The 24,009-nt window shown below is 36.3% G+C and overlaps 1 protein-coding gene across 2 annotated transcripts in view; it reads left to right on the top strand.

The window, feature by feature from the left end:
* Positions 1-24,009, top strand: part of STXBP3 (syntaxin binding protein 3) — a 52,622-nt gene that overhangs the window by 3,779 nt on the left and 24,834 nt on the right. Inside the window, exons 2-8 of one of the 2 annotated variants that reach the window (XM_078072654.1) lie at positions 5,752-5,888; positions 9,159-9,208; positions 9,832-9,913; positions 14,159-14,235; positions 17,285-17,363; positions 18,987-19,087; positions 23,558-23,712. In XM_078072654.1, coding sequence (XP_077928780.1) covers positions 9,835-9,913; positions 14,159-14,235; positions 17,285-17,363; positions 18,987-19,087; positions 23,558-23,712 — 491 coding nt within the window. In that variant the 5' untranslated portion in view covers positions 5,752-5,888; positions 9,159-9,208; positions 9,832-9,834. The remainder of the gene's footprint in view (positions 1-5,751; positions 5,889-9,158; positions 9,209-9,831; positions 9,914-14,158; positions 14,236-17,284; positions 17,364-18,986; positions 19,088-23,557; positions 23,713-24,009) is intronic. The other variant, XM_036109919.2, reaches the window with a different exon arrangement.

The raw sequence follows: 24,009 nt of genomic DNA, 5'->3' as shown, positions 1-24,009 counted from the left end.
TATATTTATTTACAAAACTAATACCCGTACTTAAAATCAGTTAAAGTTTCTGGTGCTTGGTATTGCTCATTTGAAACTTTTTGCTACAGGAAAGCAGTAGCAAAAATATCACTGATAAAAGGTTTTATTTATTTATTTATTAAGCTTTTATTTAATCATTTGACAGAGAGAGACACAGCGAGAGAGGGAACACGAGCAGGGGGGAGTGGGAGAGGGAGAAGCAGGCCTTCCGCGGAGCTGGGAGCCCGATGCGGGGCTTGATCCCAGGACCCTGGGATCATGACCTGAGCCGAAGGCAGACGCTTAACGACTGAGCCACCCAGGCGCCCCCTGATAAAAGGTTTTAAATAAAAATTTGATGAAGTTTATTTAAAAAATAAAGCAGCAAAAAAAAACCCAGCAAAACAAGAGTAATTAAATCAACCTCCAAGCAAGCTTAAGCCACCTGTGGCATTTTTTTTTTCCTTAACGCAGTCTTTTTTTCTTGTCTGCAAATAGTAGTCTGATGTCTGTGATTCACAGCACTTATTTTATAGGAAATGTTAAGAGAAAGATGATCTAGAAAAATTACAAATAAAAGTAATCGGAATGTATTTAAGCCAGTCCTTTACACGTTTAATCATAAGCTTTTCCCCTTTTTCACATTTTCCTTTTAGTCCTTATATAGCTACAGATATATTTTTTCTTATTCGTCATTCTGTGACTTCCTTTTTTTATTTATTTTATTTATTTTTTTATATTTCAAAATTATCTTTTAATTTATTACTAGTAAAAATTACCCACACACACAAAATGTTTTTTACAGAGAAATATTTTCAAAGATCAGCCTAAAACCTCTATTTATCCCTTAGGAAAACAACATAACATTTATATGCAAATCTAATAGATGTTTTAAGTCACAACATAAAAGAATTTATGATATCAGTGACTTCCTTTTTTTAAATACCTAACACTGACATAGCATTTTCCATGCTATTTCTTAATCTTTGCTATTAACATTTTTAAGTGTCTAAATACCTTGATGTGGCAAAAAAATTTTGATAGCAGAAGATTGTCCCAGCCTCCCTTTCCAGATACAGCCACTCTTAGGTTTCTTACAAATTCTTCTACAAGTTTTCCATGCAAATGTAAGCACGTATAAAATATATTTCTGTTTTAATCAATTGTTTTTGTTTTATGTATATTTTCATTCTGGTCATTTTAAGTTTATCTTATCAAGCAAAATTTTATTCTTTTAATTTTTGGATATTTGCACAGTCATATATTAATCAGTATTAATTGAGTATCTATGCTGCACACTATTTTAGGTGCATATATCTTGACTTCCTGGAATTCACAGTTCAGTGGGAGGTGATGGCACACAAGTAGCACGTGCTATATTAGTGCAAAAAGGTTTCGTGGGAGAAGAGGGAAAAAAAGGAATCATTTCCTCTCTGGGAGTCGATCAAGGAAGACTCCACAATTGAAATATAGTAGGATTTTGCCAGACAGAGGGAAATCTGAACCATGGCCCAACATGAAAAAGTACAATTTTTTTTTTTTTGAAGATCTTATTTATTTATTTGACACACAGAGACAGCGAGAGAGGGAACACAAGCAGTAGGCAGAGGGAGAGGGAGAAGCGGGCTTCCCGCTGAGCAGGGAGCCTGATGCGGGGCTCGATCCCAGGACCCCGGGATCATGACCTGAGCCGAAGGCAGACGCTTAATGACTGAACCACCCAGGTGCCCCAAAAAAGTACAATTTTTATGGGAGAGGCAACAATTCCTTTTGCAAGGAAGAGGGTGATGAAGACTAAAAGGTAGGTTGGAGCTAAATAGTTTAGACATAGTGAAGAACCATTAAAAAGGAAAGTTTTTTTTCTCTCAAATATCAGTCATTAGCAAAAAAAAAAAATCACTAGCATTTTCGAGATTCTGTTGAAACAATGCTGAAAGGAAGTTGTTTTCTTATTTCTGTTTTGAAGGGAAATGACTCTAAGATTTCATTAAGCATATGGTAAAGTGTGCTAATACTAAGTGTACAGCTGGATGAATTTTTATCCACATAACTACCACCTAGATCAAGATAGAGAATGTTTCCAAGTACCCCATAACCCTTCCCAGTCCAAATCCTGCCCTCTTCCCCAGAATAATTACTATTCTGACTTACATTGCCATTAAATAATTTTGTTAACAGTAGCTTTTTATTTTTACACCTTTATATTTAAGAGAGAAACCCTCCAGACCTTACACTGTTAAGTGTTTTCTTTACAGAAATAAATACAGAAATTACTAAGTTGCTACCTAGAAATATTAGCACTTTGATATTTGCCTTTGTATACATTTAGTTGGTCTTAAAGTAGTCCTCAGTTTTCATATGTTCTACTTTCATACGGTTTTTAAACAGTGTACCTTGAAAGCCCTAAGTGGTTTTTCCCATGTGCAGTTCAGTCTGTTTTATTCAGCTGACTAAGAATGAGTATTGCATTTGTTCCTGCCCCAGGCCCCTGGATTTACCTTTATAAAGATTCTTACCTGGGATGCCTGGGTGGCTCATTCAGTTAAGATCTGACTCTTGATCTCAGCTCAGGTCTTCATCTCAGGGTCATGAGTTCAAGCCCTGCGTTGGGTTCCATGCTGGGCCTGGAGCCTACTTTAAAAAAAAAAAATTCTTACCTGTTCACTAAATAACTTGGGCCACAGGTCAGCAGAATCTGCTGGAATCCTAATTAGGAATTTAGTAACACCTATAAGTTTTCTGAGAATGTACATTTCTTTATGGCCTACAAGTCTGCTTTTGACTCTTGGCTTTTTGATTTTTCAAACACATTGTCATTATGCATTACTTATAAAAGACTAGTTTATTATTTCTCCTCATTGGACTAAGAGTTAGAAGACTTGGTTTCCACTCCAGATTATACTTACCTTTCCCAGCCTAAAGAATGAGGAGTTTGGATTACATGTTCTTAAAGATTTTTCAGCTTGAATTCTTTATGATTCCATTTTTAGATCTTCATTTTGTTATATTTTCTTTATTTCCACTTGCATTCCTTTTTTTTTTTAAAGATTTATTTGTCAGAGAGAGAGAAAGAGCATGCGCACAAGCAGGGGTAGTGGCAGGCAGAGGGAGAAACAGGCTCCCCACTGAGCAGGGAGCCCCATTCGGGGCTCGATTCCAGGACCCCAGGATCATGACCTGAGCTGAAGGCAGTCAGACGTTTAACCAACTGAGCCACCCAGGCATCCTGACAACTTGCATTCCTCATAGTTTTCTCTTATGCCATAGTTTTTCTTTTGTGTTGTTTTGTTTAGGTCATAAATATTTATTATTAGGTTTTCATTGTCTAGTGACATTTTACAAATCATTTGTGTCTTTTAAGGCATTTTGCTCTGACATCTGCTTAGCATGATTCTTTGCTCCTTGTTATTTGCTTAGGCATGATTTTAGTCCAGCTTTAGCAAGTTAAAATGAATTCCATATGTATTAGAGATCTAAAGTGTAAAAAGTAAAACAACAAAATGTGGAGAAAATATAGGCTAGCAGGAGTTAGACTTTTGAAAAAACTAACTGGTAACCCAAATCCCCTTTTTTTTAAAAAAAAGACTTGATTAAATAAAAATTGTAAATTCCTATATGGTAGAAGACACCAGCTAAACCTATAGATTTGAAGAAAATATTGACCACACATAGGAAGAAAGGGTTAATATACAGAGTTTCTGCAAATTGATAAATAGAAGATAATGACTCAATAGAGCAATAAAGGATGGAAACAGTTGATTTGCAGATTAGGACATTGAATGATTGTTTTTTAGTGGAAATGCAAATCAAGACTAGTTCCTTTTTTTGACCCATCAGATTGATATGCTGTAATTGGGAAGCTTGCTGGTGGGAATGTGAATGGTTAAAAACTTTTGAGAAAGCATTTGGCAACATACAGTAAAATAAGAGACACGTATCTTTTGATGCCAGCAATCTCACTTACGGGAACTTCGCCTTCAGAAATAAAAGTAATGGTAAATAAAGATATATGTATAGGGGTGCCTGGGTGGCTCAGTTGGTTAAGCATCTGACTTCGGCTTAGGTCATGATCTCGGGGTTGTGGGATGGAGCCCTGAGATGGTCTCCGTGCTCAGCAGAGAGTCTGCTTGTCCCTCTGCTCCTCCCCCTTCTAGTACATGGACTCTCTTTCTCTCTCTCCTCTCTCTCTCTCTCTCAAAGTCTTTTTTAAAAAAGATTTTATTTATTAGAGAGAGAGAACGCGCACAGCAGAGGGAGGGGTAGAGGGAGAAGCAGACTCCTCGGCGAGCAAGGAGCCCAGTGTGGGACTCAATCCCAGGACCCTGGAATCATGACCTGAGCTGAAGGCATATGCTTAACTGACTGAGGCGCCCTCAAATAAATAAAGTGTTAAAAAAAAAAAAAGATGTATAAAGATCTTCATTGCAACATTATATAATGTGGCAAAAATGGAAACAGGATGACTACTTGTCATATAGGAGAATAATTGAATAAGTTATGGTGTACCTGTACTAAGGAATGTAATATAGCTATCAAAGAGAAGATTTGTATCTATGTGCTTATATTCTGTATAAAGGGTATCTGTGATGTATATTTAGTGAAAAGCAGGTGACGGAGTAATATATATGTGTTGATTCCATTTTTGTAATAATTTGATTATTAGAAAAAAACCTCATAGACGTTAGAAGAGGATGTGCACTTGGGTGATAAATTGGAGTGGGAGGCAAAGAGACTGGTACTGTTATGGTGTTCGTCCAAGAAAGAAGGCCAAAATGTGGCAAAGGAGATAGAAGATGGATGGAGAGTATGAGAAAGATTCTGGAGATAGAATAAATAGGATTTAAGCTGGGGGAGAGTCATCCTAGAGTAGGATTCAGGTCTAGGAGACCTGATGCTGTTTATTGGTAAAGGGAAAGAGAAGGAACAGTTTTGGAGGGAAAAAAATAGTTTAGATTTAGAACATAGTGTTAAGTGAAAGCTGCGGTATCTAGTGAGCAGGTGGAGATACATACGTATAAATCACAGAAAAGGGAGCTGAATTTGAGACCTGGATTTAGATAAGAGCAGATAAAGAGAGAAGGGTACCTTTTCCAGATCCATGTTGAGATTGTCGTTAGTACTGGTATTTTTCCCCTCTTACTTCCTTCTTTATGATTTACACATTGCTAGGCTTTTTGGTTTCCATAAAAACTGTTATTTAGGGGCGCCTGGGTGGCTCAGTCGTTAAGCGTCTGCCTTTGGCTCAGGTCATGATCCCGGGGTCCTGGGATCGAGCCCTGCTCAGCGGGAAGCCTGCTTCTCCCTCTCCAACTCTCCCTGCTTGTGTTCCCTCTCTCGCTGGGTCTCTGTCAAATAAATAAATAAAATCTTAAAAGAAAACAACAACTGTTATTAATAGATGATTTCCTATTTTCCAGACAAACCAGTTTCGCTTGTATTGTCGCCAGGTTTATTAATAGTTTCTGTGTGATTTAAGAGAGTTGTGCAAGTATACCTTCCACATTGCTGATGCTGTACACTAAGTTAGCTCTACTCTCATTTTTCCCTTCGATGTTTTCATTTCCTCTTTGGTATTAGTTTTAAATCCATTTCCTTTTGCATTTAGGAGAAAGAATAAGCAAAGCAGAGTAGTTGGTATTAAGAAGTCGTTATTTGGCTAGCATTTGGACTGGTGGAAGATCAACTTAGAGAGTAGTCAGAGGCTACTTGGTAGAGGATGTTGAATAGTAAAATCTAGATTTTATTTTGTAGGCAGGAGTGAGCACTTGAAGGAATCTCGAGGTGGGCTTTGATATAAACAAATTGTGCTTCAGGAAGATAACTGACAGCAGTGTGAAAAAATGGATTGAAATGGCAAAGGGGTTGGAGGTAGAAAGCAGGAAATCCAGGTAGGTGTGAGAGATGATGAGAATCAAGGCAATGTTGGGGATAGTGGCCGTCACCAGAAAGAATAATCAACACTGTCTGATTATTGGATCTGGGGGATGGAGGAAATATCCAAAGACTATGACTAAGAACATGCCAATAAAACTCTTAGAGAAGTCTGGAGCAGTTTTTAGGAAACTATAATCTCAATTTGAGGCATGTAAGTGCTTAAACCTGTACTGTATAATTGAATGAAGGAGAGATAGGCTGTAAGATTTGTAGAAAATTGAAGGACTGCTGGGGGTTCGGGGCTATGGGGAGAAGTGGGTCAAAGAGTACAAACTTACAGTTAGAAGATGAGTAAGTTCTGGGGATCTAATGCACAGTATTATGATTATAGATAACAACACTGTACTATATACTTAAAAGTTGCTAAAGTAGGGCGCCTGGGTGGCTCAGTTGGTTAAGCGACTGCCTTCGGCTCAGGTCATGATCCTGGAGTCCCTGGATCGAGTCCCGCATTGGGCTCCCTGCTCGGCAGGGGGTCTGCTTCTCCCTCTGACCCTCCCCCCTCTCATGTGCTCTCTCTCATTCTCTCTCTCAAATAAATAAATAAAATCTTTAAAAAAAAAAAAGTTGCTAAAGTAGGGGCGCCTGGGTGGCTCAGTCATTAAGCGTCTGCCTTCGGCTCAGGTTGTGATCCTAGGGTCCTGGGATCGAGCCCCGCATCGGGCTCCCTTCTCCGCAGGAGGCCTGCTTCTCCCTCTCCCATTCCCCCTGCTTGTGTTCCCTCTCTCGCTGTGTCTCTCTCTGTCAAATAAATAAAATCTTTAAAAAAAAAAGTTGCTAAAGTAGGTAGATCTTAAATGTTCTTATGTCCCAAAATTACTAAAAGAATGGTAATTATGTGAGGTGTTGGAGATGTTAACCAACATTACAGTGGTAATTATACTGCAGTATATGTATATCAGATCAACACATTGTATATCTTAAAGTTGTTTTGTGTCGGTTATATCTCAATAATGTTGGCAAAAATGAAGGATGGATCTGACAGATGAAACTTTCAAGGATGAATATGGTTTCTGAGGGAGAGAGTAGAGCAAACGGACTAAGGGAATTGAGTCTTTGAGATATATCCATATTTGGGGTGCTAGAGAAACGTATGTAAGGTCAAATAATTTTCATTAGTATTTGGAGGAAATACCTCTTTAGTTGATGTGATTTCCTTTGATTCCCTTCCAAACATACTTTACCTGTGACCATATCACTTTTCATGGATGCCCCTAATTTCTAGTCCACAAAGCTAGTTATTTCTTTATTGTTTATTTTTAAGATGCTAACACTGTCTAGGTATTTGGGTATTTGCCTTTGGATTCCAAGGCAGCACTATCCAGTAGAAATAGAATGCAAGCAACATATATAATTTAAAATTTTCTAATAGCCACACTAAAAAAAGGTAAAGAGAAATGGATGAGGATCATTTTAATAATAAATTTCTAAAATGTTATCATTTAAACATGTAAATATAAAAAATTAATATTTTCCATTCCTTTTTTTGTACTAAGTCTTTGAAATCTGGTGATCCCGGGACCCTGGGATCACGACCTGAGCCGAAGGCAGACGCTTAATGACTGAGCCACCCAGGCGCCCCTACTTTAGCAACTTTTATACTTTCAGGACATCCCAGTTCAGGGGCTAGCCACATTTTAAGTGCTCGGTAGTGACATGCGACTAGTTTCTACCATATAGGTCAGTGTAGTTTCTAAGGTTTTAAAGACTATGATGAGATGAGTTCTTTCTAGGAAACTCTTCAAGCTGCTCAGTCATAAATTCATGAGCATTTATTTCTTTGATTTGCAGCCTGCTTGAGGTATATAGAAATAACGCAAGCTTAGAAAGGGAAGTAGCATAGTATTTTAGTGTCTGAACTCTGCCTGAGAAAATCCTTCATCTCTGCCTATAGAGTAGAAGAAACCAGTGCGTTAGGCTTAAACTAGCATTCAACACTCTAGGCTTTTGCCATAATTCTCATTTAACATTATAATCTTCCTAGCAAACATATATAAGCACCTTTACTAGTATTTCTTAACACTTTCAAGCCTTCCCAATTACAGTAAAACCTTCCAGATCATACTTCTTATGATGATTATTAGTAATCCTTATTAAATATATCCTTTGCTTGAACATGTCATTTTTTTAATGTGATGCCAAAAATTGATGGTATATTTCTACAAGCATTAACTTAAATATAAATTAGAAAAGTTTAAATGAATTATATAAATATCTCATTACCAGGAATTAGTGAAATTAGAAGTTACTATAATTTATATTTTAATTATATTTTATTTATTACATACTACATATTATTTTCAAAATTGAAAATTAATGAAACATTAAATGTGGGGAATTATGAAGTAGAACAATAGGTATTTGTATGAATTGCTATGTGTATTATTTAATATATAAGAAAAAAGTTTTTGTAAATCAGTGAACTAATTTAAAAAATATATTGAGATCAATTTTGAAAATCATTGCAAGGAAAATGTTAATATTTATTGATTATAAATCAAGGCTGAATATTTGTATCTAGTGCTAGAATATAAATTGTTGAAAATTGTATTGCATTAAACCAGGAAGAAAAGTACCTAGTTTCGATTATCAGATACAATTTAGCAATGGGCTAGTTAGGGATTTTCCTATGGGTTTTGTTTTCATCTTGTTTACTTGGGATTTAAGTAGAATAGGAAAAAGCAAATCAGTTAATAGTTTCAGAAATATTTTCCAGATATATTTATATACTTAAATATATTCTTAAGTATATTAGTCTTTCATAATACTTTTATTCTCAAAAGTTTAAAAACATATTACAGTTTAAATATAGGTAGGGGGTGCCTGGGTGGCTCAGTCAATTGAGCGTCCCACTCTTTATTTTGGCTCAGGTCATGATCTGAAGATCATGGGATGGAGGCCCCAGCTGAGCTCCTGGCCCAGGGATGGGGGGAGTGGGGAGGGAGTCTGCTTGAGATTCTCTTTTCCTCTGCCCTTCCCCCGATTTGGTATGAGTGTGTGAGTGTGTGCTCTCTCGCTCTAAAAATAAATAAATAAATGTTAGGTATTAAAGATAACTGGATTTTCACTTAGAGTTTAACAAGTATATATACTTTTTATATAGGTTAGCAGATTTTCAAGTTGGATGCTTCCCCAATGTTTTTGATCTTTTGAGTAGTTATTCTATTATTATATTTCTAACTGTTGATTAAGATTTATAAATCTTTTTTTTTTTTTTTTGGCAGAGATAAAAGCAACAGTGTTTGATGACTGCAAGAAAGAAGGCGAATGGAAGGTAGAATTTGCATATTTTGCCCTTTAATTGAGGACATCAATATATTGTCCTTATTATACTTCTGTAACAGTATAGAGTCTGGAACCGTACTGATTGCGTTCAAATCCCAGCTTCACCACTTGATAGCTGTGGCTTCTTGGATAAATTCCTTGATCTCTCTGTTCCTTGTTTATAAAATAGGGACAGTATTACCTCATAGTTTGGTTGTAAAGATTAAATGAATTAATCCATGGCAAATGATTACAACAGCACCTGGAACATTTATTATTCCAGAAGTGGAATTTTATAATTTTAAGAAAATTTGATGTTAAACACAAGATACATTTAAAATGAAAAAGTTCTCAAATAAGTAAATAAAATGAACAAGTTCTCTGCTTCAAAATGGAAATGTTTCTTTTTGCTTACTTATGTATGATATTATATGTATGTATATTGAGAAAATAAATCTCCAGGTCATACAAGTTAAAAGGTGAGTTGAGATAATTTTGCCTGCTACCCTAATATTTTCATTTTATGTCATAAAAGGTCTATGTTTGAGTAGGTTTAATGTATTAAATTCTGTCTTTTGTGAATTCTTGGCAATTAAGTACTTACACTATTTCTTAATTGATATTCATTTTAAGATAATGCTTTTAGATGAATTTACCACTAAGCTTTTGGCATCATGTTGCAAAATGACAGATCTTCTAGCCGAGGGTATAACTGGTAAGTGTTACTAATACTCATCATGAAAACGTTTTTTATTGTGACTGGGAAAGTTTGAAGTATTAATAAATTTTAGTCATTGTGTTTCTGAAGAGGTTATGTTTTATTTTTATAACGCTAGCCATAATTACACTGGACATTCTTTTCTCTGTGAGTCTTCAGAATAAGCCCTGGAAGTTTTTTCTTCAGCTGAGATTATAGTTCAGTGCTCCTGACCAAAACTAAGTCAGTTGCCTTGTTGAGTTTGTTATTGAAATTTTTAACTCTTATATATTTGATAATGGTTTTGAATGTTGACACACTGGGTTTACCTCAGTGTTTTTATAAATATTGCTGGTTTTCACGTATTGCTTTAAGTGGATAGTAAGATTGTGTTATAAAATCAAGGCGCCCCATGACAACCCTTTAAAGAGATCTTAAATACCCTCACTGATAATGAGGAAACTGAGACTCAGAGTTAAATATAGAGGTGCCTGGGTGGCTCAGTCGGTTAAGTGTCTGCCTTCAGCTCAGGTCATGATACCAGGGGCCTGGGATCGAGCCCTGCATCAGGCTCCCTGCCCAGGGGGGAGTCTGCTTCTCCTCCTTCTGTGTGTGCTCACTCTCTCTCTAGCTTTCACTCTCTCTCTCAAATAAATAAATAAAAAAGTTTTTAAAAGTCAAATATAATTCTTTTATATTTTGGAACTTAATGTAGGATGTGTACCCTCTGTCACTGCTACTTGTTAGGTTCAAATGTACACCAGTATTTTCAAGAAAACCTGAGCATTGTGTACAAGGGGAGGATTATCTAAAAGCTTTTATATGTTTATTTTGATACTTATGTATAAAATCTTTTTTTTTTTTTTTAAGAGTTTATTTATTTGACAGAGAGAGAGACACAGTGAGAGAAGGAACACAAGCAGGGGGTGTGGGGAGAGGGAGAAGCAGGCTTCCCGCGGAGCAGGGAGTCTGATGCAGGGCTCGATCCCAGGACTCTGGGATCATGACCTGAGCTGAAGGCAGACGCCTAACCGACTGAGCCACCCAGGCACCCCTAAATATAAAATCTTTAATATATCATCTTTTATTATTGATTATATATTCAGTTTGTCTTTGTGGTATTTATGGTCTTCTCAGTGGAAAAACTCTCAACTAGAAATTAGAAGATTAAAGCCTTGATTTTTCTACTATTGGACAAATGTAATATTGATTAAGCCACGAAGTTTAAGTTTCCAGAGGTCATTCTGATTTGCAACTAGAGTGAGAACCATTTGCTAATGTGTATGAAAACTCTGTGAAACTACAGAAACATTTTGCGCTGTAAGGAGGTTTTATTGAATTTTTGTAGACCATTGTTTCTTACTGTGTGTTCAGCGTTGATAGATATTCTTCAAGGAAAAGATTCTGTTGGCAAGTACGTTTGGGAAATAGCATTAGACAAAGCTAAACAGGTTTCTTTAGGACTTTCCAGAGATTTTTTTCTATGCCAGCGGGTATGTGGATCCCCTGGGTTCAGGTGTAGTACTCAGTTTTCTAAATTTATTTGACCACAGAAAGCCTTTTTTTTTTTTTTTTTGAGAAGCCTTTCATAAGGACTGTTTATCATGGAGAACATTGCTTCCTTATATGTGCTCACCTTGGTTTGCTCTGGTTTAATCATCATCATATCTACCAACTTGAACTTGTCCCAGTCCTTTTGAGTCCCACATGGGCTCTCAAATTGAGATTCCCTCGATTAGACTTGGCATTGCAGGTTCAGTGATCATACATTCTGTCATCATTCAGGTCATTTGCGAAAATATTCAGTACTGACTTAGAAGTTTTAAAAAATTGATGAGAAAAAATAGAACCCTTTTAAAAAATAGACTGGGAGTTAGATTATTCCTTTGTCACTGTATAGGAATAATCATAAAAATCTTTTTAAAAAATCTCTTATAGATATCCATTTTCCAGGGAATTGAAGAAGTGGCACTTTGTGCTATTAATAACCAGACATTTAAGAGTATTTTCAAAGTCTATTCTAGATCATATCATAGTATTTTCACACATTAACATGTACATTACCCACCAAACATAATAGTATATATAGCATAAGATGACTGTAAGACACTTGATTTTGAGTATTAAGCAATAAAAGTAAGTTTATACAGATTTAACCTTAATCTTTTTTTTTTTTAAGATTTATTTATTTATTTGAGAGAGAGAAAGAAAGAGCACAAGCAGGAGGGGCAGAGGGAAAGGGAGAGAGAATCTGAAGCAGATTCAGTGTGAGGCCAGGCTCGGGGCCTGATCTCAGAACGCCAAGTTCACTACCTGAGCTGAAACCAAGAGTCGATTGCTTAACTGACTGTGCAACCCAGGCACCCCTAACCCTTAATCTTTTAAAGGTGAAATTATAATTGTTGGGAATGGAGATAAAAATAAAATTAAATATTTCCTTGGAAACCTTATTTGGTATCCTAATAGAAGCTATGATAAACCTATACTTTACTAGTATAAATATAGGAATAAAAAGGTGAATTCGCCATATTTATCAGAGAAGTCCAACAGTAGCCTCCCTTGCCTGTCAGATTAATCTTTTTTTTTTAAGATATTTATTTATTTATTTATTTATTTATTTATTTATTTATTAGCAAGAGTGTGCCTGCACACAAGTGGGGGGCGGGGCAGAGGGGGAGGGAGAGAGAGAATCTCAAGCAGACACCCCGCTGAGGACAGAGCCCCATACGGGGCTTGATCCCTTAACCCTGAGATCATGACCTAAGCCAAAATCAAGAATTGGATGCTCAACTGACTGAACCACCCAGGCACCCCAAGTTTAATCTTTTTAATTCTTTCCAGGACCTTTGCCAACTTTAGTCTTAAAAGATGGTTCTCTTGATTTGTAGAATGATACTTTAGTTTTTTTTTTAATATAGCTTTAACAGTTAATTTGACAATTTAGAGTTTACTAGTTTTAAATTTACTTCACTTTACGTAAGTTAACCTTATGAACTTCTTAATTTCAATAATAAAACTATAATTGAGTAAATTGTGATATTTCATTGTTAAAAATATAAATATTGCATAGTTTTAAAAGAATAAGAGTTAATTAGCAGTTTATTTAAAGAATATTATAGTAGTTAAGGGGCACCTGGGTGGCTAAGTCGTTAAGCGTCTACCTTTGGCTCGGGTCATGATCCCGGGGTCCTGGGATCAAGGCCCGCATTGGGCTCCCTGCTCCGCAGGAAGCCTGCTTCTCCCTCTCCCACTCCCACTGCTTGTGTTCCCTCTCTTGCTGTGTCTCTCTCTGTCAAAAAAAAAAGAATATTATAGTGGTTAAAAACTTGGATTCTGGAGTCAAACAGATCTGGGTTGGAATCTTACCTCTTCTGCTCTCTGGCTGTGTAACTTGGACAAGTTACCTAACAACTTCAAGCCTCAGTTTCCTTATTTGTAAAATACTTACTTTATAGGTTTGTTATATAATACTTACTGTAAGGTTTAATAGATAATTCATGTTAAGTGCTTAGCCTGATATCTGGTATCATATTTGCTATTATAGTAGAATATTTTTAAGAAGAAATACATACTTTCATTTTTAATGCATTTTCTTGCTTTCTTCATGGCTTGTTGCTTGGTTATGTTGGTAGACCTAACTATGAAATAGCTGCTTTATCTTTTTTTTCCTCATCATGAGCACTTAGCCCAGAGTTTAGTTTTAGGGAAGATATAGTTTGGGGATTTTTTTTTTTTTAAGATTTTATTTATTTATTTGAGAGAGAGAGTGCAAGTGGCAGAGGGGGAGGGAAAGGGACAAGCAGACTCTGCTGAGCATGGAGCCTGATGTGGGACTCAATCCCAGGACCCTGAGATCATGACCTGAGCCACAATCAAGAGTTGGACACTTAACCGACTGAGTCACTGAGGCATCCCTACATTTTTGGGATTTTTAAAGATTTTTTTTTTTTTTTGACAGAGATAACGAGAGCAGGAACACAAGCAGGGGGAGCAGGAGAGGGAGAAGCAGGCTTCCCTCCAAGCAGGGAGCCCGATGCAGGACTCGATCCCAGTACCCTGGGATCATGACCTGAGCCAAAAGCAGATGCTTAACGACTGAGCCACCCAGGCACCCCCATTTTTGGGATTTTTAAATTTATCAAATGGAGACAAAGAAAATGTTAAACCCAGTATATGTAAATATGTTTCCCTATTATAAATAAGTAAAGCTTATTTTAAAATTGTTTCAAATGTATAAATACTTGGTTACTTTTTTTTTATTAGTTGTGGAGAATATTTATAAGAATCGAGAACCTGTCAGACAAATGAAAGCTCTTTATTTTATCTCTCCAACATCAAAGGTGAGTATTTTTAATCTTTAAAAGGCATGTTCGTCATTCACCACTGACATCATTTTCTCATAGAAAATTGAAATAAAACATTCTTTATTAGAAAAATAGTGCCATAAACTAGTTTGCTTAGGAAAGTTTTTCTATGTTAGAAAATCGTTTCATTTGCACTCTTCTCAATGAGAATATATTAAGTGAAAAATCCCCCCTCCCCCATATATGAAAGCAGAATTTAATTGTATAAAACGGTAGTTTCTTTTTTTTTTAAAGATTTTATTTATTTATTTGAGAGAGAGAATGAAAGAGAGAGAGCACAAGAGGGGGGAGGGTCAGAGGGAGAAGCAGACTCCCTGCCGAGCAGGGAGCCCGATGCGGGACTCAATCCCGGGACTCCAGGATCATGACCTGAGCCGAAGGCAGTCGCTTAACCAACTGAGCCACCCAGGCGCCCCATGTAAAAACGGTAGTTTCTTTGAGTAATTTGTTACTCAATGCTGTTCCTGTGCAACCATATTTTTTGGGACGACAGAAATATACATAAAAGAAATAGTCTTGGTTTAATCCTTTATCTTAGTGACTTCTCTATAGCGTACATTTATGTGTACATATACACACATGTATGTATGCATCTAAGCGTGTGTGTAAATATGTTTTATATGTCAAAGGAGTATCTTAGTCTGTGATCTGTAATTGAGCTCATACTTAAAGCCAAACTTTTAGAGCCAAGTAAATACCATAATATCTGAGAATTTTCCAATACATCCTTTGGCATATTCCCACTCAGAATGTTAAGTTGGCAATTCCAGTTTCATTTCTTCTGATTCTATTAGACAGCAGGAAAAAAAATCAGACATTCACTGTTTAGTCTCTGCATATTGGCTGCTGGTGTTTTTTTCTTTTTTTAAATATTTATTTATTTTAGAGAGAAAGAGAGTGGGAAGGAGGAGGAGAGGGCGAGAGAAACCTAAGCAGACTCCGCACTGAGAAGGGAGCCTGATGTGGGTCTTGATCTCAGGACTCTGGGATCACGACCTGAGCCAAAACCAAGAGTCAGATGTTTAACCCACTGAGGCACCCAGGCGCTCCTGGCTGCTAGTGGGTTTCAATGACATTTATATCCTAACGCTAATTCTTAGCATTAACAGATAATGGTATGAAAGACTATGTAGCCATTGAAAATGAGATTTCTAGGAAATTTTAGTGATTTAAGTAATTGTTCATTTTTAATGTTAAGTGACAGAAGCAGGATACAGAATTGTGTATTTAGTAAAGGAGCAAAGGACTCAGAGAAAATGGTACCTGAATGTGGCTCCTTTTTCTACTATAACCAACTCTAGTTTCTCTTTCAGTCTTGAGTCGATTACCTGTGTCCTACAGCCCCGTGGGTACCAGTAAGGGCTTGGGCTCATTGGACACTAGTGGAGAAACCTAGTGAGAGACTTCTTTCCTCAGTGGCTTGGTGAGCCCCTGGAGACCAGTGTCAGAGTGTTCCCAACCAGGGGTCATAAAATGACAGATTTCAGGAAGAGTTTTGCTATAAGAGATTTTCTGAACCCCAGGGGAAAGGTCAGTTGGTGAAAAAGAGAAGCCCTGGTGGTTTGTTTGCTTATATACCTACAGCCCTCAGGAGGGGAAATCTTTTTGCCTTCCTCCTTTTGTGGAACTGCCTGTATTTAGGATTCTTCAACAACAAACCTAAGCCTCCAACGAGTTGACAAAGGAAAGCATTGACACATCTAAGTGGGTCAGCTGCCAGAGAGAGGAAGTTCAGTAAGAATGAAGAAAATACACATCTTATAAAATATAGCTGCTTGGAGAGAAGGACGATGACCTGAACAGAAAAATAACACACATAAGGAGAGTCGAGTATAGCACATAAAAAACTTCCTGAAGTTCAAAAATGTGATTTCTCAATTAAACAGTTAATTGCAGAAAAGGATAATCCTCATTGAAATTTGAATTAATAGCCTAGAAGGTCAAAATGGAATATCTCAAAGCAAAAAAACAAAGTCATGGAAATTATGGGGGAAAGATAGGAGACTTGCTGGATGAGCCATGAGATCTAACAGAAATAGTTCTAGGACTTCCAGAAGGAGATAAAGAAACAGATGGAGGAGAGATCATTAAATTCTGTGTTCTTCATTTTTGCTTCCAGATCATTGTATCTTTAAAACTACCAGCACTAAAAATAAACAAACAAACTACCAGCACTGAGGCATGTAAGAACTACCAGACTGTATTACCTGCCATTCCTCCTTGCAGTCATTTCCCAACCTCTGGGTCTTTCATTATCCCTTGACAGTTTTACTCCTAGCTCACTGTTACTCTCTTCAGCACCTCTTCAATCATAGTCTCAATGGTTTCGTTATCCAGATAAGATAACATTTCCAGTATGTTCATTGGCTTCTCAACTCCTTGATTTGTTACCTTCTGATGGTCTTATGTATGGCTTCCAGCTTCTCTGTCACTGAATTGTTCCTGGATCTTCTCATTGCTGAAACTGTACTCTGTTCATACATATTACCTTACTACTTAGGTTTTTAGCTATTACTGTCTAGACAACATAGCATTTAAAAAGAAATCAGTTTCAGATCTGTACCTCTGAAACAAATAATGCAATATATGTTAAGAAAGAAAAAAAGAAGAAGAAGAATGTAGCAGGAGGGGAAGAATGAAGGGGGGGAAATCGGAGGGGGAGAAGAACCATGAGAGACGATGGACTCTGAAAAACAAACTGAGGGTTCTAGAGGGGAGGGGGTTGGGTGGATGGGTTAGCCTGGTGATGGGTATTGAGGAGGGCACGTTCTGCATGGAGCACTGGGTGTTATGCACAAACAATGAATCATGGAACACTATATCTAAAACTAATGATGTATGGGGATTAACATAACAATAAAAAAAATTTAAAAAATAAAAATAAAAAGAAATCAGTTTATAAAGTAAACTTTTAGAAAGTTAAAAGTTTTATTTTATTAAAAAGAATAATCTTAGTTATTTCAAAAGCTAGCATATTTAAATTAGTATTTGGTTAAATGTATATTAACATCTAACCTTTTTTAAGTCTGTAGACTGTTTTTTACGTGATTTTGCAAGTAAATCTGAGAACAAATACAAAGCAGCGTATATATACTTCACTGACTGTAAGTAGCTTTGTAGAAGTATTGTTTCATTGTGAATTGTGTAAGACTGTTGAATCACAGACCTGTACCTCTGAAACAAATAATACATTATATGTTAAAAAAAAGAAGATAGTAGGAAGGGAAAAATGAAGGGGGGAAAATCAGAGGGGGAGACAAACCATGAGAGACTATGGACTCTGAGAAACAAACTGAGGGTTCTAGAGGGGAGGGGGCTGGGCGGGATGGGTTAGCCTGGTGATGGGTATTAAAGAGGGCACGTTCTGCATGGAGCTCTGGGTGTTATATGCAAACAATGAATCATGGAACACTACATCAAAAACTAATGATGTAATGTATGGTGATTGATATAACATTATAAAATAAAATAATCCTATTAATTATAAAGTATTTCTTATAATACTATTTTCTATTTATTGCTTATTCTAATTAGGTTAGAAAGAATCTAAAGATATAAGATCATATCTATCCTAATTCATATTAAGGTGATAGAAAATTAAATTCTGAACTAGTCATTTTTGCTGGTATACAGTGGTGAGGGGTTGGTGGTGAGAACTGTCCCTCAAATTTTATGCTGATAACAGGAGGAATTTTTTTTAAATCAGAGTTTTAATTGGGGATTTGATTATATAATCAAAAATAAGACCCTTTGGGAGAGTACTGAAGAAATTGCCATCTGTTTGGCAAATATTAATGGAGAGCATCTGTCACATTTCTCTTACCATGCCATATGTTCAAATAGAAAGCAGCTAAACTAAAGAATCACAGAGAAGTCTAGAAACACATATAATTCTGCTTTATGTTATACCTTACATAATTATACTGCAAAATGAAAATGCCATTCATCTAAGTGCAGTCTTGGTCTGTGCTATTAGAGATTCATCATTTTAAGTAATATATTGTTTTTCCTGTAAATTATTATTTATCTCATGCCTGTAGTAGTTTGCATTTTAAAAATATCATGCCATAACTATTTATCTTTTAAATAACTATTATACAGAAATTCATGTTTATGGAATTGATAAAATTTAATGAATGTGAAGCCTCTTAAGGAATCTTGAGGCCAAAGAACATCATGTTAAAGGACACTAGGACCCAATGGTTGATGTTCCAACCTAGATTAAAGGTGGGGTTGGGGGAATAGGCTCCAAGGTCCAGAATTTATTAGTCTCAGGATTTCCTGACATTAGAGAAGTTCTTGTAATACATACAAGGAAATTTGTGTGGTATGGTTGCACTTAGTGCCAGATTTAGAAAAGTAGTATAAATTCCTAAGAAGTTCTGAAAGTCCTGTAAAAGTTTATTAAGTCATGGGTTTGGACCTGATTTTCCTTCCTGATAATTTTAGTTTGCTGTGTAAGCAGCTCTCTAAGGAAATAATCTTAGCTTATGGTGCCTATGAATTTGAAAAATTGAATTTCTATTACAGCCCTCTTGGCTAGAATACATCTGCTGTGTAAAGTGAAGAAGAATATTTACATATTATCTCATCCTCATAGTAAATTATTTTGTGAAAGTCACTAATTATATGTAAAAAATAAATATTCTTGGATGTTGAAATGATTTATTCAGAAGAATAAAAACTTAGCTGGAGTTACATGCTTTGATTTCTTTTCTCTCTCTCAGTTTGCCCTGATAGTCTCTTTAACAAAATTAAAGCTTCTTGCTCCAAGTCAATAAGAAGATGTAAAGAAATAAATATTTCCTTCATTCCACTTGAATCTCAGGTACTTTCTTTTTTTATTTTTAATTTTAGTTCATAATGGATTTTATATACTGTGTATTTGGTGATTTTGAACAATCCACAAACATTTCTCATGATGAAGGAAAGAAGAGCATAAATTGGAATAGAATATTATGAAAGTGAAGCTTAAATTTCATGGCTGCCACTAAATCCTGTGTAGGTCAAGTTTTACAGCACTATGAGATTATGAAAGCAAAAGATTTTCAGCAGTCTATGTTAGATGACTCAAAAGAAATCGTTTTAGCTTCTATGACCATTTGTGATTTTAAAGCAAATGTTCTTCAGTAAATGTTTTATATAACATTACAGAGATTATCTTAATTTATAAAATTTTTAATTTTTAAAATTCATTTTGACTTTAGAATAGTTATAAACCTTCAATTAATAATAATAATGGTGATAGTATTCTCCATGTGCCAGACACTTTCCTAAATGTTTTCCATAAATATATTCATGTAAATCCTCATAATAGTTCTATGAATAGATAGTAATTCTATCTTCATTTTAAAGATGGGGAAATCAAAAAAGTTAAGTAACTTGCCCCAAGTCACACAGCTAGTGCATTGTTCAGCTTTGATGTGCTCTGTTCTCTGTGTTTGGATTCTAGCATTTCATAGAATTGTAATAGCTCACTGTTGTTTGGAACTATAAGGTCAATATTTTAAGAGACAGGAAGGTCCTAGAAAAGGGATTTTTCTTTTAAGCTGTTGCTGTTTTGGGCAAAGAAAAATTATAATCCAAATTGTAAAATTTTAAGATATCTGTTTAACATTAGACTGTTTCCAAAGGTTACCTTTAGACCTGTTCCTTTTAACGTGATACGTAAGGTTAATGTAAGGTAATATGGGCTTCCTAAGTGATGTGGGATATAAACAGTAGTGTGAGAAATATTACAAGCATATCCAGAGCATCTGCTGTACAGATGGTAAATATAATTTTAGTTTCAGAATTCATTAAAATTCAGCAGTTGCTGTATTTGAAGGAGAGATTTGTGTAGCTCTCTGACCAATTTGATTGTTGATGGAAATAACTTGTCTTTGTCTGTATAGAGAAATCTCATGAGAATCTTCTTACTGGTCTTTGCAAAATGTTGTGATTATTTAAAGTCCTGTATGCTTTGTTTTTCCCCTATAAAGTTTTTGCCTTTATTTCCTTGATAAATATCTTAAGAGGGTTTACTCAGTAAATTTAACTGTTATGGAGAAATTATAGTGAAAATATTTTGAACTCTTGTCCATTTGCGAGTGAAGACGTAAATGAAATACTACTAAGTGGTTTGAGCTATGAGCAAAGGCCTATATGAGCATTTATCAAGATCATGTGCAGTGGACATTGTCTGTTAGATGCAAAGTGTTTTGCTGTGCTGGGCATGATATATGCCCTACACTCACGTGAATGCTGTGAAAGGAATCCAAAGAATTATACATCTTCAAAATGATATCAACTAAGATTAGGTTTAAAGCTGCATATAATAGAAAAATTTGCTTTCAGTAGCTTAAGCAAGATGGAGGGGCGCCTGGGTGGCTCGGTCGGTTAAGCATGTGCCTTCGGCTCAGGACATGATCCCAGGGTCCTCGATCGAGCCCCGCATTGGGCTCCCTGCTCGGCGGGAAGCCTGCTTCTTCCTCTCCCACTCTCCCTGCTTGTGTTCCCTCTCTGACTGTGTCTCTCTCTGTCAAATAAATAAAATCTTAAAAAAAAAAAAAACAAGATGGAAATTTATTTCTTTCTAATATAAAAGAAGTCAGGAAATGGGTTATGTATGGCTGGGATGCTGGCTCTACAAAATTGTCAAGGGCCTACTCTAGGCATGACCCTCATGATCCAGGGTAACTGTAGAATCATTTCGTCCTCGTTTGAGGGAGCAGGATGAAAGAGAGAAAGAAGGAAGTATATAGATTTCATTTATATCTTGTTAGCTAAAATTAAGTCACATGGGTACACTTAAGTATATAAATGTAGTCTTTTATGTAGTCTTATGTGACTGCTTCCCCCAAAGAATTGGTATGGTTACTGAAAAGTAAGGGAAGAATGGTTTTGGGGGAGGCAGCTCACAGTCTACCACAAGAGAAGAGAGATTAATTCATACTAGGAGAATGAGAAAATATTTGATGAATGGATAGAATTTCATAAGGTAATAATGACAAGAAAAAGAAGAGGAAGGTGAGAATAGCCTGGATGCAAAGATACAGAAGCAGAAAAGTGCAGGAGAACAGCAGAAGTGTGGATTATAAGGGGTGAAGATAGGATAGATAAATCTGTCTCTGTAGGTAGGTTGGGACTGTGTTGTAGGAGGCTCCAGGTTCCACCAAGAATAATGGCAGAAAATGCACTGATGCAGAAGACCATGGAACTGGTCCTAATGTCTTTAAGGAAAGATAGAAGTCAGGAGATCATTGGGGAGAGATTGTCAAAATCAGATATGATAGTGCTCCAAAGAAAAGTTGGACGTTCAACACATTTAGAGGTTGCATAGAGAGGAAGGAGGTTCATTCACTCTTGAATTTGAGTCAAAGAAACCTCTCTCTTTCCCTCCCCAGGGTTTAAGATAGTTAGTGCTATCACATATACATTAAGGCAATTAGATGGAAAGCATTCAAGAATGTAGGGGAGTTTGATTACAGTGGACCTTAGGGAGTACAAAGAGTCTGGTGTAGTTAGTGGAGAGGGTACTAGATGGTGTCTAGGTAGAAATAGAGCTAAACCAGCTATAGATTAGCAAGAAAAGTAGATGGAAGTGGTACGGGTCGAGAGAGTCTTTATTTAAGGAGCTGATTATGGGTCATAAAGTTGAAGAAAGTATTCAGTGATAGTCTAAAGGAACATGTAATGGTGGTGATGAAAAGTGGAGAAGAGGAGGAGGAAGGAAAGAAATGTGAGTGTAGAATAAAAACCAGCTCCAAAATTCTCTTTGGTTCATTGGAGTATTAGATAGCTTAGATGAATTTAAACTGTGGTAACAACTCCCTAAATCTCAGTACATTACAACAGCCAAGTTTATTTCTCATTCATGTTATTATCCATTGTGGTTTGCCTGGGGCTTTGCTCTATATTCTCTTCATTCCAGGACTGAAGCTGAGGGAACAGCCCTTGTCTGGGACATAGCAGAGGGAAAAGAGAAATGGTGGAGCCACACAATGGCTCCCCCCACCCACATACGCACAATGGCTTTTAAAGCTTTTGTGGAGAGTCACTTCTACTCATATTCCAATGACCATAGCCAAGGCTGAGTGAGTGAGAAGCCCTTTAGGGAAGGGCAGTATTTTTTGTTTGTCGAGAGAAAGAGAGAGAGAGCGGGGGTGTTGGAGCAGCAGAGGGAGAGAGAGAGAATCTGAAGGAGGCTCCACACTCAGTGCAGAGATCTCACAACCTGAGATCATGACCTGAGCCAAATCGAGTTGGACTCTTAACCGATTGAGCTATCCAGGCACCCCTAGGCAGTATTTTTGAACAGATAATATTATCTACTGTGGTATGATAGTGTAGTATGAGAAGTGCTTTTTGGGAAGTTAATACAACAGCCAAGACTTTGAGCAACACAGACATAAGTGGATTAGCTATGGTTAAATTTCAGTCCACATTCAGCCTGCTGCTGTTGGTTATGTGTTACGTTCAGAAAAATGAATGACTGTGCGGTGAAAGGAAACTCGCAAGGAAGCTTATTCATAATTCAATAGTTAACCTATAATATTTATTACATACCTACTTTTACACTCAATACATTATCCTAGGCTAAGCGGGATTGCTATCATTGTTCTAAAAAAACAAAAAAACCAATAAAAATTGGTTAGAGAGCTTCTTCCTTTGTACTCTTCAAATAACACAATAATAGTAAATCTCTAATCCAGTTCTTTGTACATAAGTAAATGCTTTTGTTAGTTGAATAAATGTATCTTTGAGGTTTCAGTGTATCTGTGGTTAGACCAATTACTATGTCTGGCACAATACTGTGTTTTTGGAAAATATGTTTCTATTTTAAGGTCATGAAGAATATAAGCTAAAGAATTGAAGAAACATCTCAACTATGGAAAATTTCTAGGTTATTCTCTAAAGGATTAAGATTTTTAATGTATGTCAAATATATAGACCAATTTTGGCTTTGTTGTATTTGTGCTAGGTATTAGATTTTTATTTTAGTTTGACTACCTCAGATTCCTTCATCTGTTGCACAGTGAAAAACAAACAGGACAATCTGTATATGAAAGAAGAATTGAAGGAGAGAGGTAGGCTAAGCAGGAAAGGAGAGTGAGAAAAGAAATAAGGATGAAATCAAGAGGACAGAGAGAAAATGAGAGTTGATAAGGTAAAGACACAGTGGTCTCAGGAAACAGCATGGTTCGTGCAAGTAATTTCTTTTGATGTCCAAATAATAGCTGCATTTTTCTTGATTGATTTTTTTTTTCATTAAGTCACCAAATTGACAGTGTGACCTTTTTTTTTCGGCCTAACTTAGGTTTATACTCTTGATGTACCAGATGCATTCTATTACTGTTACAGTCCAGACCCTAGTAATGCAAACGGAAAAGATGCCATTATGGAAGAAATGGCTGAGCAGATAGTTACAGTGTGTGCTACCCTGGATGAAAATCCTGGAGTAAGATACAAAAGGTAAGACACTCAATAGTGTCTGTAAATGTTATGCTTTCTATTTGATCTCCAGTGTAGGGGTAAGTAATGTCTCTGTGCTTGTGTTTATTGGTTTGCAGTTTATTTTCCATCTAAAATTATGCTGTATATATAGGAGATTTAAAGTTTAAGGTTGAAATTTCAGAGCAACTAATAGCCTCTGTTACTAAATTTCAGTGCTTAAATTTGGTATGATTTGCAAACACTTTCATGAGTTTAAGGAATGCTTAGGGGAAATGTCTTTATTGTCATATAGAGAATACAGTCTTACAATTAATG

This window comes from Halichoerus grypus, chromosome 5 (assembly GCF_964656455.1).
Source record: "Halichoerus grypus chromosome 5, mHalGry1.hap1.1, whole genome shotgun sequence".
NCBI classification, from domain to species: Eukaryota; Metazoa; Chordata; class Mammalia; order Carnivora; family Phocidae; genus Halichoerus; species Halichoerus grypus.
This window is presented reverse-complemented; position numbering and strand designations above follow the sequence as displayed.